Below are 16,524 nucleotides of genomic sequence, written 5' to 3'. Positions count from 1 at the left end.
GGCGCTCCCCGGGTTCCACAGCGCGGCCTAACGCGCGCTCCGTTCCTTTTGCAGGCCCAGCCTCCTGACCCGGCCTATGCGCCCCGGCCCAGCGCATGGGGCCATGGCCCTGCTCCCGGGGCAGGCGGAGCCCCCGGCCCTGGAGCCTCCGGGCGGCGGCGGCGGCGGGGCCCGCGCCCGGCATGTCATCATCAACGTGGGCGGCTGCAGGGTGCGCCTGGCCTGGGCCGCGCTGGCCCGCTGTCCCCTCGCGCGCCTGGAGCGCCTACGGGCCTGTCGCGGCCACGACGAGCTGCTGCGCGTGTGCGACGACTACGACGTGAGCCGCGACGAGTTCTTCTTCGACCGCAGCCCATGCGCCTTCCGCGCCATCGTGGCGCTGCTGCGCGCCGGCAAGCTGCGCCTGCTGCGGGGCCCGTGCGCGCTGGCCTTCCGCGACGAGCTGGCCTACTGGGGCATCGACGAGGCCCGTCTGGAGCGCTGCTGCCTGCGCCGCCTGCGCCGCCGCGAGGAGGAGGCCGCCGAGGCCCAGGGCGCGGGGCCGGCGGGGCGCGGGGCGCCGGGCAGCCCGGAGCGCGCCCTGGGGCCCAGCGGGCGGCTGGCGCGCGGCCGGCGGCGCCTGCGCGACGTGGTGGACAACCCGCACTCGGGGCCGGCCGGCAAGCTCTTCGCCTGCGTGTCCGTCGCCTTCGTGGCCGTCACGGCTGTCGGCCTCTGCCTGAGCACCATGCCGGACATCCGCGCCGAGGAGGAGCGGGTGAGCGCGCCGGGGCTAGAGCGGGGACGGGGGCGGCTGGGGCCCGGACCGGGCGGGCGGCGTGGACAGGACAGGGGCTGAGGGGTTGGCCAGGCAGCGGGGACAAGAGGGGGTGGGGCTGGGGCCAGAGGCAGCTGGGCCGAGGGAGCGCACGCCGAGTAGTGGTCTTAGATGTCCAGGACCCAGCTCGCCCGCGCTGTTGACAGGCGCCTCGAGTGACCCCCGAGTGAGGGCACACAGGCCGGCAGCTGTGCACTGACAGCGCAGGCTCCAAGTTACAGCCAGCCTCGAGAACGCAGCGAGGCCTGCTGAGCAGGCCTTCTCCGCTGACTCTCTCCAACGTCAGGCCCCGGACGCTCGGTCAACCTGAAGCTGAAACACTTGGTGTGGGAAGGGTCTAGAGAGCTGTGTGCTTTACCTCGAGTCCCGAGTCCTGGGCCACAGGGACGTGACCTGTGGCCTGGGCATTCTTCCAGGGCACAGAGCCAGGGCCGGGCTTCCAGCTCAGGTAAACCCAGGGCTGGCTTCATCCAGGTGTTGGGGCTCCTTCCTGCCCCCTTCTGTGTGTCGGGTGAGAATGCTGGCACAGAACGTGGGCAGAAGTGTAATTCTCCGCTAGAATGTTCCCCAAAGCCTGTCCTTGTTTGTGCACTGAGTGCGTCGTGGAAGGTTCAGGAAACATTCGGGGAAGGCTCTGTGCTGTTGGATTGGTGGGTTAGAAGAGAGGGTGTTACTGTATCTGAAGGAAGAAGCTGAGTGTTGGCCTGCATTTCCTGATGGGGTGGTGGGGGGCGTCCTGCCTGCCCCTCTGCTTGATGGTGCCCTGCTTCTGCCTTCCAGCCTCTGGGCAGAGCAGCTCATCATCCCAGCCTCAGAGCCCTTCCGCGGTCCAGAAGTTATGCCCGGAGCACGTCCGGTGGGTCAGCTCATCATGACAATGTCTTGCTTCCTCCCGGAACATTCGCTGTTAGCTGGCTTTACCCGGAGTGTGGTGACCCTGACTGCAGATTAAATTTAAATGTAAATTTTAGGAAATTGGTTTGGCTTCCTTCGTTGTTTGGGTGCCTGATTCCTGAGCTATCATTTCCAGTTGTCTTCACCAGGCCACGTCTTGGATTCTGCTTCTGAAAAGACACTGGAGGTGTCTGGATTTTCTGAGTAGCAACAACCCCATACAGTATGCGGGAGGGAATCATTTACATGAGAATCAGGAAACAGGAGGCGTTAGGGCTGCCTCTCCTGGTGGCGTCATCCCTGGAGTCAGGCCGGGCCCTTGCAGAATCCTCCCAGGCGCCCACTGGTCTCCACATCACCACGGTTCATACCCCCACCCACCTCCTCCCCGTTCTCTGAAACATCACTTCACACCACTAGGTGTGTCTCACCAAACCAGTTACCGGTTTAGAAAGTAATGATCCCTGTGTCAGTGATGCGTGGTGAAACACGTTTGTGTGCTGGCCGCTCCCAAGTGCGGGGTCCCCCGTGACACCCAGCCACACAGTGGGTGCTGAGTGCGCTGCACAGGAAGGAGGAAACTCCCAGTGTCATCACCTTTGTGTGTGTAGTAAAATGTATGTAAAATTTGCCATCCTGACCATTTTCAAGTGCACAGTTCAGTGTATTAAGTACGTTCACACTGTTGTGCAGCCGTGCCCACCATCCGTCTCCAGAGCTTTCTCAGCTTCCCAAACTGAAGGTCCGTCCCCATTAAACACCAGCTCCCCTCGCCCTCCTGCGCCGCTGGCACCCACCGTCTGCTCTGTGTCTCTGTGACTGGACGACTCTGAGGCCTCACGTGGGTGGAGTCATACAGGATCCGTCCTTCTGTGACTGGCTCATTCCACTCAGGCTGCGACCTCCAGGTTCGTCCATGTTGAGGCAGGTGTCAGGCTCTCCTTCCTTTTAAAGGCAGAACATACTCCCCTGTGTGTATGCCCCACGTTGTCTGCACAGGCGTCACCTCGGCGCGCAGTGAGTCCCCTGCCCAGGGCTGGGTGGGCCAAGATGGTAAATCCTGTGTCTTCCACGCTCAGTGGGCTGCTCAGGTGTCCGGATGGAAGAACGCAACAGAGACCCCAGGGGTGGCCGGGCAGCAAATCACCTTCGCCCCCCGGCTCTGTTCGCCGCCCTCGGTCGTGCGCTGGTGCTCTGTCCACCCCCTGACCGCTGGGGCTGGTCCTCCGCGGTGAGGCCGAGGCGTGGAGCTCTGCCCGCGGCGCGGTGTGTCCTCGCGCCGCCCCGTTCGCCCCACACGGCAGGTGCAGGAGAGGAGCCCGCCGGCCGCTCCCCGAGCAGCCCAGCACCAGGCCCTCTGTCCCTTTGCTCGCCCAGGAGCAGCCCGGGGCGTGGCCTCCCGCTGGTTCCGCCTCCGGTGGTTCCGGGGCGCGGTCCCCCGCTGGTGCCGCCTCGGGCGGTTCCGGGCGCGGTCCTGGGACGGCGGCGTGTCCCCTCTTCTGCCGAGAGTGAGTACCGTTCCGAGCGTCCGGAGCCCCCGAGCCGAAGCGGGCGGCCCTGACGCTGCCACGTGCGCCGCTTCGTGCTTCACAGGAGCCGCGCACCCCGGGCACGCGGGGCTCCGGGAGGGCCCCTGCCCCGCTGAGCAGGCCCCGGCTGGGGCGGAGAGCGCCTGTCGGACGCCGGCCCCTGCGGGTGGTGTCGCCTGGACGGTCGGCCCACCGGGGCTGCGCCGGCTCCCGGCCCCACGCTGCACCCAGACGGGCCCGGGCGGGGCCCTCCTGCGCTCCGCCCCCCGCCCCCCGCCCCCACAGGGAGAGAGGGCGGCGAGGAGCCGGCGGGCCGCGGCGTGGGGGCCGTGGGCGGAGACGGCTGCCATCGGCATCCGGGGGGCGGTGCAGAGACACCGGGGCCCGAGCTGGCAGGGGAGGACCCTGGCCAGCCTGACGGGCGGGCGAGGGTTGGGCTGGGCCATGGCAGGTGCCCAGGGACACTTGGTTACATGGGGAGCTGCTGGCCGTGGGCCCCTCGGGAATGCCACTGGAGCTCCCTCCTGGGTCACTGTGCTCCCTATGCCACCGAAACAGACCGCCACAAACCGCCTGGTCGAGGCAACAGGTTCTTCTCTCTCAGTCCTGGAGCCAGGAGTCCGACCCCGCCTCACTGGGCTGCTGTCTGGGAGTCGGCAGGCTGGTTCCTGTGGGGGCTCGGGGGAGAATCCCTTCCTGGCCTTCCAGCTGGTAGGGCTGGAGTGTGCCTGGCCCGTGGCCTTTCCTCCGTCCTCACAGTGCCTTGCTCTGGTCTCTTCTGCCCTCATCTCCTTCTGCCTCCGACCCTGCAGCCTCCCTCTTAGGAGGACCCTGTGATTGCACCGAGCCCACCCGCAATCCAGGCCTCTGCCAGCTCAGGGCCCTCACCTTCGTCCCACCTGCACAGCCCCTTCTGCCATGGGAGGTGACACACGCGGAAGGTGCTGCAGGTCTGGGGACCAAGACTTGGGTGTCTTCCGGGCGTTATCCAGCCAACCGCAGTCATGAAAATTCTCAGGGCCCAGGTTTCTGCTCCTTGTTCTCCAGGCCCCGTCGGGGTCAGCAGCCACACCTCCCCTGCCAGCACCATTGGTGCAAGGCCTGCGGGGCCTGCAGGGCCTGTGAGCACCTGCCACCTGCCTGCTCCCAGGGGACCCAGATGGTGAGAAGCAGGGTTGTCTGCAATAATCGGCATCCGAGGGGTGCTTCCCCCCTCGTCCAAGCCACAGTGTTCACCCCACCAGCTTTCAGCCCTTGCAGCCGCTCAGACACCGCTGTCCTCATCCTGCCATGTGTCCATGGTCTCAGACTAAGCAGACATGAGGCGTTTCTCTTTTCAATGAAGAATCCCCTCCTGTCTGAGGGCATCGAGGGCATGGGACCCTAGAGGGATGACTCAGTGCTGCAGCCTCGGAGTTGGCCGTCACAGAGCCTCCAGGAAAGAACCGTGGTTCCATCTGGAGACAAGGATAAAACTCATGAGAAAGGAAGACCTCATTGTCGGGCACATGTGCCCAACTGTGGGCAGACGAGGAAACAGAGCTGCCCAGAAAACTAGTGGCACACGCTCCAGTCCTAAATTATCTTCCAGCCAAACGCTCGCCACGTGTCACCAACAGCTCTTCAGAGCTTACGAATGAAGCATCTTTAACACAAGTCAACTGCTTCCTTGCTGTGGGCATCTTGGAGCACGCCCCGCCCGAGAGGGACTGCTTATTGGGTCGAGGGCACAGAGAGGGGAGCAAGGCTGCCCAGCCCACACCCCACTGCACCCCGTGTTCCCCCAGTGGAATCACCCCCCAGGGGCCCTTGGGACTCAGCCTCTACCTACAGGACCTAGGGGCTCCCTGCCCTGTCCCAGAAGGTCTGCGCCTAACAGCACTGCCTCCCCCAGCACTCCTGCCAGGAGTGGGGCTCACTTCTCAGTGCCTGGTCTACGGCGGGACCATGCACATGGTGGCTGTGGCTTCCCAGACCCAGGCCTTAGGGTGATTTGTGCAATGGTTCCATCTTGCCTGCAGGGACAAAGGTTAGTAATACCAAAACCCTAAACATCCATAGCCACAGAAAGTTATCCTGAATTCTGTGACCCCCGAATAGTACATTGGAAACCAAAACACACTCAGTGTGCACTGTGGTTCCTAGGGAAACAGTCACGGTGATAATCATCCAGAGATATTTCCACCACTTAGTTACCGGGCTGAACGGAGCCCCCCAGCAGACAAGTCGGTGTTTTCGCGCAGGTGCTCCGGGGAGTGTGGAGGGCCATGGCCCCCACGGCTGCGGTAGGGTCAGAGTTGGACGTGGTGCTGCACCCTCTGGACATCAGAGAGCCCAGGCTCAGTGCTGACGGGACTTCTCCAGGCTCTCGGACGGCGAGGCGGCTCCAGAGCTGACCACACCTCCCACTCCAGGTCGCCGAGGAGGCCCAGGACGGAGCGGACGGTGAGAGCCTCTGTTTCCCGTGGCTTTTGTGGAGTCTCCGTGGGCCTCTGGCCTTCATTCTCTACCCCGCCACCACTGTGCTGTGGCCAGCACCCTGATGAGGCACCACGTGAGCACACAGTGTGACCAGAGCACCCTAGTTACCGCGAGTCGCCGGGAGGTGGGTGCTGATTCTCCCGAGAAACGTGCGTCTGGATTGTTAGGTGACGGGGCAGCAGAGTGGTGCCTTGTTGGGGTCGAGTGCTCTCCGTGGCCAGGAGAGGCCCGGGGCGCACCTAGGTGCTGGCTGTGAGGACCATTGCAGTGACATCTATTTTAGCGACCCGATAGCTGAGGAGAGGCCTTCAGAACTGTCTGGAGGATGGGTGGACAGAAGTTATTCCAGCGAGTAGCTCCTAGATCCCTTTTGTGTGGTGGCGGCTGGAGTGTTGCCTGGAGACCGTGCTGGGCGCCTGCCTGGGCCCTGGCTGGCAGCGGGGACAGGCTGTGCGCCAGCCCATCAGAACAGCGAGTCTTCATGGAACGTCTGCAGAGCGCAGGTTGTTTCTCTAAAGCTATCGCTTCCTTCACATCGCGGCTGGTATTTGGATCTGCATGTCGATTTTTTCCTTTGAGCTCACGTGATTAAATTAAGACCCGCATAATCAGTTATATATTTCATGACTGGGATTCCAGCTACTGAATGCACTGAGAACATTTGGCAGCAGCATCGAAAGCTGGTGACAAAGTCTGCTGTGTGTGGGCATACAACACACATCGAATTTGGCCAGCTTCTTGCTGGAGTGAGAGCTTTACTGTTTCTGAGCTGTGTTAGTCAGGGTTCTCCAGAGAAACAGAACCAGCAGGAGACAGACAGATGGATAGATAGGTAGATAAAATGCAAATACATAAAATACATGTATTTTATAAGGAATTGGCTCACACAGTGATGGAAGCTGAGAAGTTCCAAGATCTGCAGTCGACAAGCTGGAGACCCAGGAGAACGGATGGTGTTCCAGCCTGAAAGCCCCCAGGTTCGAGACCTAAGAAGAGCCAATGTTTCAGTTTGAGTACAAAAGACAGGCTGTTCCAGCCCAGGCAGGCGGGCGGGAGGAGCTCCTAACTGAGGGAGGTCAGCATTTCTCTTCTGTTCAGGCCATCAGCTGATTGGGTGAGGCCCGCCCACATGGGACATAGCTGTCTGTTTTACTCAGAGTCCACTGATTCAAATGTTAATCCCAGGGGCTGGCCCCGTGGCCGAGTGGTTAAGTTCACGTGCTCCGCTTTGGTGGCCCAGGGTTTGCTGGTTCGAATCCTCGGCACGGACGTGGCACCACTTGTCAGGCCATGCTGAGGCAGCGTCCCATATGCCACGGCTAGAAGGACCCACAACTAAAAATATACAACTATGTACTGGGGGGATTTGGGGAGGGAAAAAAAAAAGTTAATCCCAACCAGAACACACCTAGAATCGTGTTTGACTAAATGTCTGGGCCCCCATGGCCCAGTCAGGTTGACACATAAAATTAACCACTGCCTGAGCGCTGGCTCTCGCTCACTGTTTCACAGACGTATCTGTTGGGTGGGGTGTTCTGTTCACTGGCACATCCCACAAGGCTGGCCCTCAGAGATGACAAATCGGCTTCCCAGCATCAGCAGTTCTAACCTGTCCTTTGGGATCTTTGGGGACCCGACCGGGGCTTACAAGGGAGCCATGGCATGACGCCTGGCATGGGACTGTCATCCCTGTCCCTAAACACAAGCCTGAAAGCAGAGTTATGTGTGTCTGAGCCCTGGGGGGCTGGGGCTTCTGCACTGAGAACTGATTTCTTTGGAAGAGCAGGTACAGTGAATGGAATGTTGTGTCCCCCCAGATCCAGACATTGAAATCCAGCCCCCAGTGTGATGGTGTTAGGAGGGGGCCTTTGTGAGGTGATTGAATGAGATTAGCGTCTTTATAAAAGAGGCCCGGAGAGCTCCTGTATCCTCTGCCATGTGAAGACACAGCGAGAAGACGCCGTCCGTGAACCAGGAGGCAGGCCCTCAGCAGACACGGAATCTGCTGGCACTTGGATCTTGGACTTCCAACCTCCGAAACCACGAGGAGTAAGTGCCAGTTCTCTCAGCCCCAGGGTGTGGTGTTTATCATAGCAGCCTCGGGGACTGAGCCAGCATGCATAGGAACCTCCTGGGGGCTGAGCTGGGGGCTTGGTCTTTCCTCCTGAGCTCCTGGTGGAGCTGCTCCCGTCCCTGACGGCATAAGCATGCTGTGTCAGCTACAGAGGAGCCAGACCATGGGGCCTCCCACTAGCATCGGGGGCTGCGCCGTGGGGGCCTGCAGCTGTGCACGCTCAGCATGTTGCCTCCACTTCGTCCTAAGAGGCGCCAGTCCCCGCCTAGCGGGGGACTGCCAGCTTCCACATGGAAACATGGCTGAGCAGTCGGCAGCTCGTAGCCCTCTGCATCCTGTTGGCACATGCAGGCAGAGGGGCTGGGAGTGTCATCCTGGCCAGGTGGCTGCAGGCCCGGTGAGGGTTAGGTTGCTCTTTGCTGAAAGGAGGAAGGAAAGGTGGATGCTGGTAGCGGTAGCAGCCCTGCAGCCGGTCCTGACCTCAGGCGACTGCCCTGTGCCCCTGGGGCTGCAGGAATGCCAGGGCAGAGAAGGGGGCATGGGAATTACCCCCTCATTCCCGAGGAGGGCTGCCAAGAATGGAGGCTCCCCACCTCTGAAAAATGGGTGATGAGCTTGGTTGGTTTATTTTCCTTTTTGCAAAGATCTGATCCGGAATCAGCAAAATCCCGTGGGAATACAATGCAGCGGGCCAAGCCTGGTTCAGATCCTGCCTCCGTTCATCTTTCTTTTCTGTAAAATGAGGATGGCCGTCCCTCCTGACTGCTGTGAAAGGTGGGGTGGTGCTCCCTCTCCCAGTGGGCGTCAGGCCCTTCCTGCCCCTTCCTCAGCCGCGCCCCAACCTCGCTGCCCAGAATCTCGGTCCCAGGCCCCAGACAGCTGGGCTGTCGGCGCCCACATCTGAGGCGCTGCCTGTTTCCGTGGGGCTCCCTCCTGCGAGACTCGCAGAGGCACTGGAAACAGAGCCGGATGTGCCGAGGGATAAACATGAAGCTCAGAACGTTTTTTACCCTCTACTTTCTGCACAGATTTGGCAGGGAAAAAATAGGGGGTTTGTGTTTTGGCTTTACGCTTTAGTCTGAAATAGAAGACCTGAGCTCAAAGCCTAGAACAGAAGCTGCGAGGCTTTTTTCTTTTTTTTAAGACTTTATTTTTTAGAGTAATTTTAGGTTCACAGCAAAATTGAGGGGAAGATGCAGAGATTTCCCCTGTACCCCTCCCTCACAACCACCATCCCTTCAGAGTGGTACGTTTGCTGGAGTTGATGAACCTACACTGGCACGTCGGCATCCCCTAGAGTCCGTGGTTTACATCGGGGTTCACTCCTGGTGTTGCACTTTCTCTGGGTTTGGACAAAGGTGAAATGAAGTCATCCATCGTGTGGTCCCATGCAGAGTAGCTACACTGCCCTGAACATCTTCTGCTCTGCTTGTTTGTCCCCCGATCCCTGGTAACCACTGATCTTTTTCCTGCCTCCATAGTTCTGCCTTTTCCACAGGGTCATGTAGTTGGAGTCACACAGTACGTAGCCTTTTCAAACTGGCTTCTTTCACTTAGTAATATGCATTTAAGGGTCCTCCCTGTCTTCTCCTGACTTGATAGCTCATTTCTTTTTGGTGCCAAATGATATTCCGTTGTCCGGATGTACCACAATTTGTTTATCCACTCACCTACTGAGGGACATCTTGGTTGCTTCCAGCATTTGGCAATTATGAATAAAGCTGCTATAAACATCCATGTGCAGGTTTGTGTGTGGACAAATTTTCAACTCATTTGGGTAAATGCCAAGGAGTGTGATGGCTGAAAATTATGGTAAAAGTATATTTAGTTTTGTAAGAAACCACCGAACTGTCTTCCAAAGTGGCTGCCATTTTTCGTTCCCGCCCGCGATGAGTGAGAGTTTTGGCTATTCTAATAGGTGTGCAGTGGTATCTCGTTGTTTTAACTTGCATTTCCCATGTGATATGTGATGTGGAGCATCTTTTAATATGCTTATTTGCATCTGGATGTCTTCTTTTCTCAGACATTCACTACGAGAACTTGGTCAAGCTCTTGGAAGTAAAAATGTGTGGGTTCCCCCTGTGACTGGGTTCCCCCTGTGACTGGGCCCCCTGGGGCTCTAACTCTCGAGTTGTCCACACTGAGCCTCCAGCAATCTGTCAGTCACAGGTGAGGCTGTCCTACCCGGCCCTGGTTCCTGCGGCTGCCTCAGGTCTCTGCTCCGGGAAGCCGGGACTCCCATGTTCGCCTGACCGTCTCTCCTGTCTTGGGAGCAGAGGTCAGCCCTGTGTCCTCCTCTCTCACAGATCCAAGAAGCAAGGTTGATTTTTCAGTCTGTTCAGCTTTTCAGTTGCTGTTAGGATGGAGTGGCAGCTTCAAGCTCCTTCTGTGCAGAACTGGACACCAGTCCCAAGATTCTTTTTGACCTAATCTGTCCAAGGCCTTTGGTTTGTCTTCTCTGTCACACTAAGAGGCAAAATTGGGTATTGGTTAGTTCTCAGACTCTAATGCAGAGCAGGGCTCCATCCCAGCTCTTGCTCTGACTGCACAAGACCTAAGGCACTTACGTGTCCTCTCCGAGCCCCAGTTGCCTCATCTATAAGTGCAGATTCTTCAGAGCTGTTGAGATTAAGCAGGTCTGAGTCCTGCTTTCCCTAAACAGCCACTGCGAGCAGCCCCTTGCCCTCGGGCCCTTGGACAGTCACTAACTCCAGGACAGAGTGGGGAGGAAAGGCCGGGGTGGAAGATGGGCAGAAAAGAAGAGAGAAGAAAGAATGTGGAGCCCAGCATGGTGCCCTGTAGCCCCTCGGGGCCAAGGTCATGGCTGCTCGTGTCCCACCCCTCCCCGTCCCCACTGAGTCCCCTCTCCTGGGTCCACCAAGATGAAGTGCTCTTGCAGTTAAAGCTGTTCTAATGAGGGGACTTTGCCGTTGCCTAAACCAGGGCCCCGTCAGGCTGCGGGGTTGAAGTTCTCTGTCTTGTTACCCTCAGTGCACACTGCAGGAGTCATTCTGTCTTCACTTTTTCTCCGCAGCTGCCAGCATGGGAGTGGCTATGAGAGTATTAACTGATTAGTAACAAGCGGAAAAGAAGGGTCTCTCCACGTGTGTGTAATTCATTGCCTCCTGGCACTTCCCTCATAGGATTGAGTTATTTTGACTTAGCCACATTTTTAAGGGAGCCGAATTCATCCAAGCATAAATTTATCAGGCGTCACCCAGCTGGGGCTGTGAAGAGACCCGAGAAGTTGGAATTCAGATGATTTTAGGCTCCACTTAAGCCTGAAATGTTAAGGATAACCGGAAAGGATGTTTTTAATAAGAAGGCATTAACTATTATAATTCAGCAAATTGGCTAGTCCCAGAGGAGGAGCTTGTGCTGTTTATTTTACCAAAAATATTAATTCATCAACAGCTGTAAGAAGTTTGGTAAAGGTTTGGAGCTAGGAGGTGGGCAGGAAATACGTTCATGAGTCCCTAAACTGGTGGTTCCTGGGTCCTCGATGGGAGCAGGTGACGTTCCGAGCCGGCTGTGCTTGGAGGAGCACGGATTTCAGCGAAGACCGTGGGGATTGGAGGAGTTCCTATTTTCTGATTCAACCTGCAAATGAACATCTTGAGAAATAAACCAGGCGCGTCTGCGAGGACTGTTATGTGGGCTCAGGTTGGTGCAGAGTTGGGACCTCAGATGCTGTCCAGGGACATGGGCAGCCAGGCCTCTCCCCACCACCACCCAGCTTTCCAGGCCCTGGGGGGCATGCTGGTCCCTCTGCTCCCCACACAGCCAGAGAGCATGCAGCTCTTCAGAGAGTTTTCCTGATCGCGACATGGCACTTGTTCTTTATAGAGAGCCGGGAAAGAACAGAGCAGTACAGAGAATAAAGTAGAAACCAACTGCAAGGCAATGACTGTCGCTTGAATGTCTCAGCTCAGGTGCTTTCTTCTCGATGCTCTTTGTGAAACTCTGAAAGTCCTTTACACATGGTCGTATAGCCACTGGGCTCCTGTAACACTGTGACCCTGAGCATCATCCAGAAACTGCAACAGCTGAGCAGTCGTGCTGTTTTGTCATTATAACTATTCCCTCCTTGCTGCTTTCGTTTCCAGTTCTTTGCTGTTATAAGCGACTGGCATGAACATTCTTGTTCACAGATCTTTGTCCACTCCACTGATTATTTCCTTGGGTGTACCCATCCCATGGATGGGATGTCACTGCCCGGGGCTCTCGCTGTCCACCCAGGGTGGTCTGGGTGTTCTGCATGAGCACCCATGCTGGGTGTCCTTATGACAACTTGCCTGTCTCTTAAAAAGAGCCATCTCCTGGCTTTTTTGATTTGCAGTTGATCACTGGGAGGCTAACATCTCTTCACGCCTTCACCTGCCGTTTACACTTCTGAGGATTTCCTTTCCTTCTCTGTCCACCTTTATTAGGTTGTTGTTTTGTACTTCTTAATTCTGTGTATGCTTGGAGATATTTTCCCAGTGTGCTCACACCCTGATCCCCTCCCGGGGAAGAACAGCTGCCAGCCTCTAGCCCATTCTCCATCCCTAGCCGGGGTCTCCCTCCACCACCACCCACCTTTGTCAGCCCTCGCTCAGCTGCCCTCCAACCTCTGTACCTCTGCCTCCTTGCAGTGCCCTAGGCTGCCCCTCTGTGGGACTCCTGCTGCTCAACCCCCCCAGTGCCGCCTCTTCACAAACCCTCCCAGACCATCCACATCTTCCTTGGCCTGTCTTCCATGCACCTATTTTAGCTAAAACAGGCATCAGGACCAGCCTGAACTGCAGAGTCTGGCAGTATTTCCCTTGTGATTGGAACTCCTAGTGAAGAGGCCTTTTGTCTTATTGGTCTTTGCATCCTGCAGGGAGCACAGCACACGGCTCGTCTTCATGGGCGTTGTTGAATTTTAGCTCTCAGTTTGGGAAGATGTGAGTGATTACTGTAAAATACGGAGTGGCTGGAACAGGTAATGTGTTGGCATATTTCTCCCAGGAGACACCCTTGGACTCCAGACAGAGCGATTTAGCACAGAGACAGGCACTGCTTCTGTGCACAGCTGGTGAAACCGTGTGACCTTGGCACAGATGAACATACAATGGCCCCAGACTGTGATGGACACACAAATGCATGAAGGACATGCAATGGCCCCAGACCCTGATGGACACACAAATGGCCCCAGACCCTGATGGACACACAAATGACGGCAGACCCTGATGGACACACGATGGTCCCAGGCCATGATGGACACAGAGTGGCCCCAGGCCATGATGGTCATGCACTGGCCCCAGGCCGTGATGGTCATGCAATGGCCCCAGGCCATGATAGACACACAAATGACCCCAGACAGTGATGGACACACAAATGGCACCAGACCATGATGGACATGCAGTGGCCCCAGACTGTTCACAGGTCACAGCCCTGCAAAGAGACTTGAGAGTCAGTTGTGTGGGGGAGGCTGCAGGACCCTGATGGGCTTGTGTCTGAGGGCAGCCCCTAGGACCACCACCTCAGCAAGAATAATTCTGAACCAAGTGGGCAGTGACTCTGACCTGGGTGCAAACTTAGGTGGTGAGCCAGGCGCTGTGCTGACTACCACCTGGCCCTGCGAGTATCACCAGACCCATTTCAAAACCTCTTTCCTGAGCTCCAATTCTCATACCACACATTGGCCCATAAAGATTGCACGATTCACTGTGTGTCCCCCGGGTCAGGCAGCCTTTGCCGCATCACCAAGTGGGAACTGTACTGATTATCTAATTTGCCTCCTTATTTGCAGATCAAATGAAAACCCAATAGAATTAGCTGAAAAATTATTACAAATAAATGAATTTGTTAAGGTGGCTGGCTGGAAAATATGCAAAAATCAGCTACTTTTCTATATGCTATCAGTAATAGAAAATTTAATGGGAAAACTATTCTGGTTGCTATAATAACAAAAACATGAAATGCCTAGGAATAATCTCAGCAAGAAAGTTTCAATAGCTATAAAAGAAAAAAATATCACTCTACTGAGAGACGTGAAAAGGGCTGAATAAAGAGTGGCATGTCATGTTCTTGAACGGGAAAAGTACCCCCGAAGTTAATATTTAAATTTATTACACTCTCAACAAAACACCAACGTTATTTTTGGAACCTCACAAAATAATCTTAAAAATCTAGTGAAATACATATGGAATACTAGCCTGTAAATTCTGGAGAATAAGGGAACAAAAGTATAAAAGAGGAGACCCACCCCGATATCAATTATCTCTTACTGTGTAATAAACTACCCCAAAACCTGTTGGATCAGAGCGTGAGCTCCTTGTTTGCTGGTGATTCCGTGGTTGGCGTTTGGGCTGGAAGAGCTTGCTCCATCCGTGAGGCATCACGGGGCTCACCGTGCAGTGGGGTCTCGCCCAGGACGGCTGCGGTCTCTTCTCTCTTCCACCAGGAGCTGGCCCAGGCACGTCACACGGTGGTGGAACTCCGTCAGCACCAATGCATGGCCAGGTCCCGTGTGCCCGCGTCCTGTTGGCCCAAGCAGATCTCACGCCAATCTCATGGGGAGATCTTTATAATTTGGTAAGAAAACCAGAAACCATGAAGGAAAGTAAATATTTGACAATGTAAGAATTAAAAACTAATGAAAGCCTTTTGATTTCTACATCCCAGCCACCAGTGTGGGTTCACTGTACTGGGTGCTCTCAGGAGTTAAATGAGAAGACCTCGATGCAGCACCCCCGTCCTCTGTGCCCTGCACGTTTAGAAGTAAGGCCTTGTGCTAACTGGGTACTATCTCACACGTGGTGCAAGCCAATCTTCTGGAAATGAAAACCAGTTACAAGTTAAATTATGCATAATTATTAGAAAGAGATCTATTTATTGGTTATTGATTAAAAACATCATTTTTTTACAAATAATCATAGTGACTTATATAGACAAGATGTAAGCACATTGTAGTCACTACCTTTTCATTATTTGTGTTATTAAATAGGGAAGTAATGTTTAATAAAGACTACATTAAGGATGATGATTTTTATGTATCCTAATTATTAGGAACATTGATTTTTATGAATTTTATTTGAAGGTGATAAGAAAAAATGAACACAGCCATAATTTTCAATCATGGAGTTTATTCTTCTGAAAATAAAGCATAAATAAAATGACCTAGAGTCCATATATCTTAAAAAAAATAAAATTAATGAAAGCCTCCACTTCCCCAATTTAAACAGTAAAGAACTGAAATCTAAGAATAAAATTGCAGTGTATATGACCAAGGGCTAATATCCTTCATATAGAGGAAATTCAAACATTTATAACAAAATAATGGCATCTCAGTACAAAGGAGGGCTAAGATATGAGCCAGAAATTAAAGAAGATGAGTAATGGCAAAACATAGGAAAAGATGTTTCCTTTATGATCAGAGAGATGCACATTTAAACAAGGAGACAGCATCTTACTTACCCTGTTCGCAAAGACTAGAATAACTGACCACACCCGTGCCTGCGAGGGTGTTTAGACATGAGCCCTTCCGTGTATTGTTGAAGGGAGTCTGAAGAGGAGGCCAATGTGGAGACGTCTACCCAGGTATCAAACACGCTTCCACTTGACTTAGGAAATCCACTTCTGGGAATTTACTCCAAGAGATCATTGGAATTGCATGTTTCTGTGAACTGTTACTTATAAAATGGTGAAAACAAGGGCCAGTCCCATGGCCTAGTGGTTAAGTTTGGAACACTCTACCTCAGCAGCCCGGATTCGGTTCCTGGGTACGGACCTACACCACTCGTGAGCTATGCTGTGGCAACATACGGCATACAAAATAGAAGAAGACTGGCACAGATGTTAGCTCAGGGCCAACCTTCCTCAGCAAAAAACAAAACAAAACAATGGTAAAAACTTGAAGACATAAATGTCTTACTATAAAGAGTCAAATAAGACTAAAATTCTTTGCAGCTTTTAAATATTTATTTATATATGTATTTGTTTACTTTATTTTTTCTCAAAAGCAGTTTTCAGCACTCAGTCAAAGAGACAGGTGCCGGAGAGGCACGCCACCGTGAATACCAGTCCGGAGAAGGAAGGCAGGCTGAAGCAGATCCATGGGACTTTGGATGCTGGAATTGCAGACATGGACTGCAGAGTAACTGTGTTCAAGAAGAGAAAACGCCAGCTCGCGGCTCCTCCCTTGGGCGGGGCTGGGAAGCTCCTGGCTGCTGGCTGAGGGTCTGTCCCCTGCCCTGGGCCCTGCCAGGGACCCACAGGGAGGCGAGCTGCATGGGCAAGAACGTGAGGATCAGAACTCTGACAAGTCGGCTCTGAACGTGAGCTCTGAGCCAGCTCCCACGGGAATGCGCGAGCGGTGCTGACAGGAGTCACGCATCTGGTGAAATTACCCGTAGAGGGATGGAAATTAACTTTGAGAAGCCTGTTGACTGGAAATTGCTCGTCAGCGTGGCAGGAAGCGGCTTGTGCTCGGGAGGCTCCCTGCCTCTCTGCCTCCTCCCAGGTGGCGTCCTGCAGATGTTCTGTCCCTCTGGCCGTCTCTCTGAGGCCCGGGTCACAGGCACGTTGGGCGCCTGCTCTCAGGCCCGAGGAGACAGATGAGGAGGCACAGGCAGGCCTCAGGGCATCCGAGGCTGCGGGCTCCTTGCGCGGACAGCCCCTGCTTCCTTAGTGCTCGGCTGTCACGGTCCTGAAATTCTTAATCCTGTGAACGAGGACACAGCAGTGACTCCAGGTCCTGTGAG

At 55.1% G+C, this 16,524-nt stretch overlaps 1 protein-coding gene across 4 annotated transcripts in view; it reads left to right on the top strand.

The window, feature by feature from the left end:
• The window catches only part of KCNG2 (potassium voltage-gated channel modifier subfamily G member 2), an 87,722-nt gene that overhangs the window by 51,081 nt on the left and 20,117 nt on the right, over window positions 1–16,524 (top strand). For all 4 annotated transcript variants that reach the window (XM_046672230.1, XM_046672232.1, XM_046672233.1 and 1 more), the window contains one exon: window positions 55–757. In XM_046672230.1, coding sequence (XP_046528186.1) covers window positions 77–757 — 681 coding nt within the window. In that variant the 5' untranslated portion in view covers window positions 55–76. The remainder of the gene's footprint in view (window positions 1–54; window positions 758–16,524) is intronic.

Source organism: Equus quagga, chromosome 9 (genome assembly GCF_021613505.1).
Source record: "Equus quagga isolate Etosha38 chromosome 9, UCLA_HA_Equagga_1.0, whole genome shotgun sequence".
Lineage (NCBI taxonomy): Eukaryota > Metazoa > Chordata > Mammalia > Perissodactyla > Equidae > Equus > Equus quagga.
Note: the sequence above shows the minus strand (reverse complement) of the source record. Positions and strands in the feature narration are given on the sequence as shown.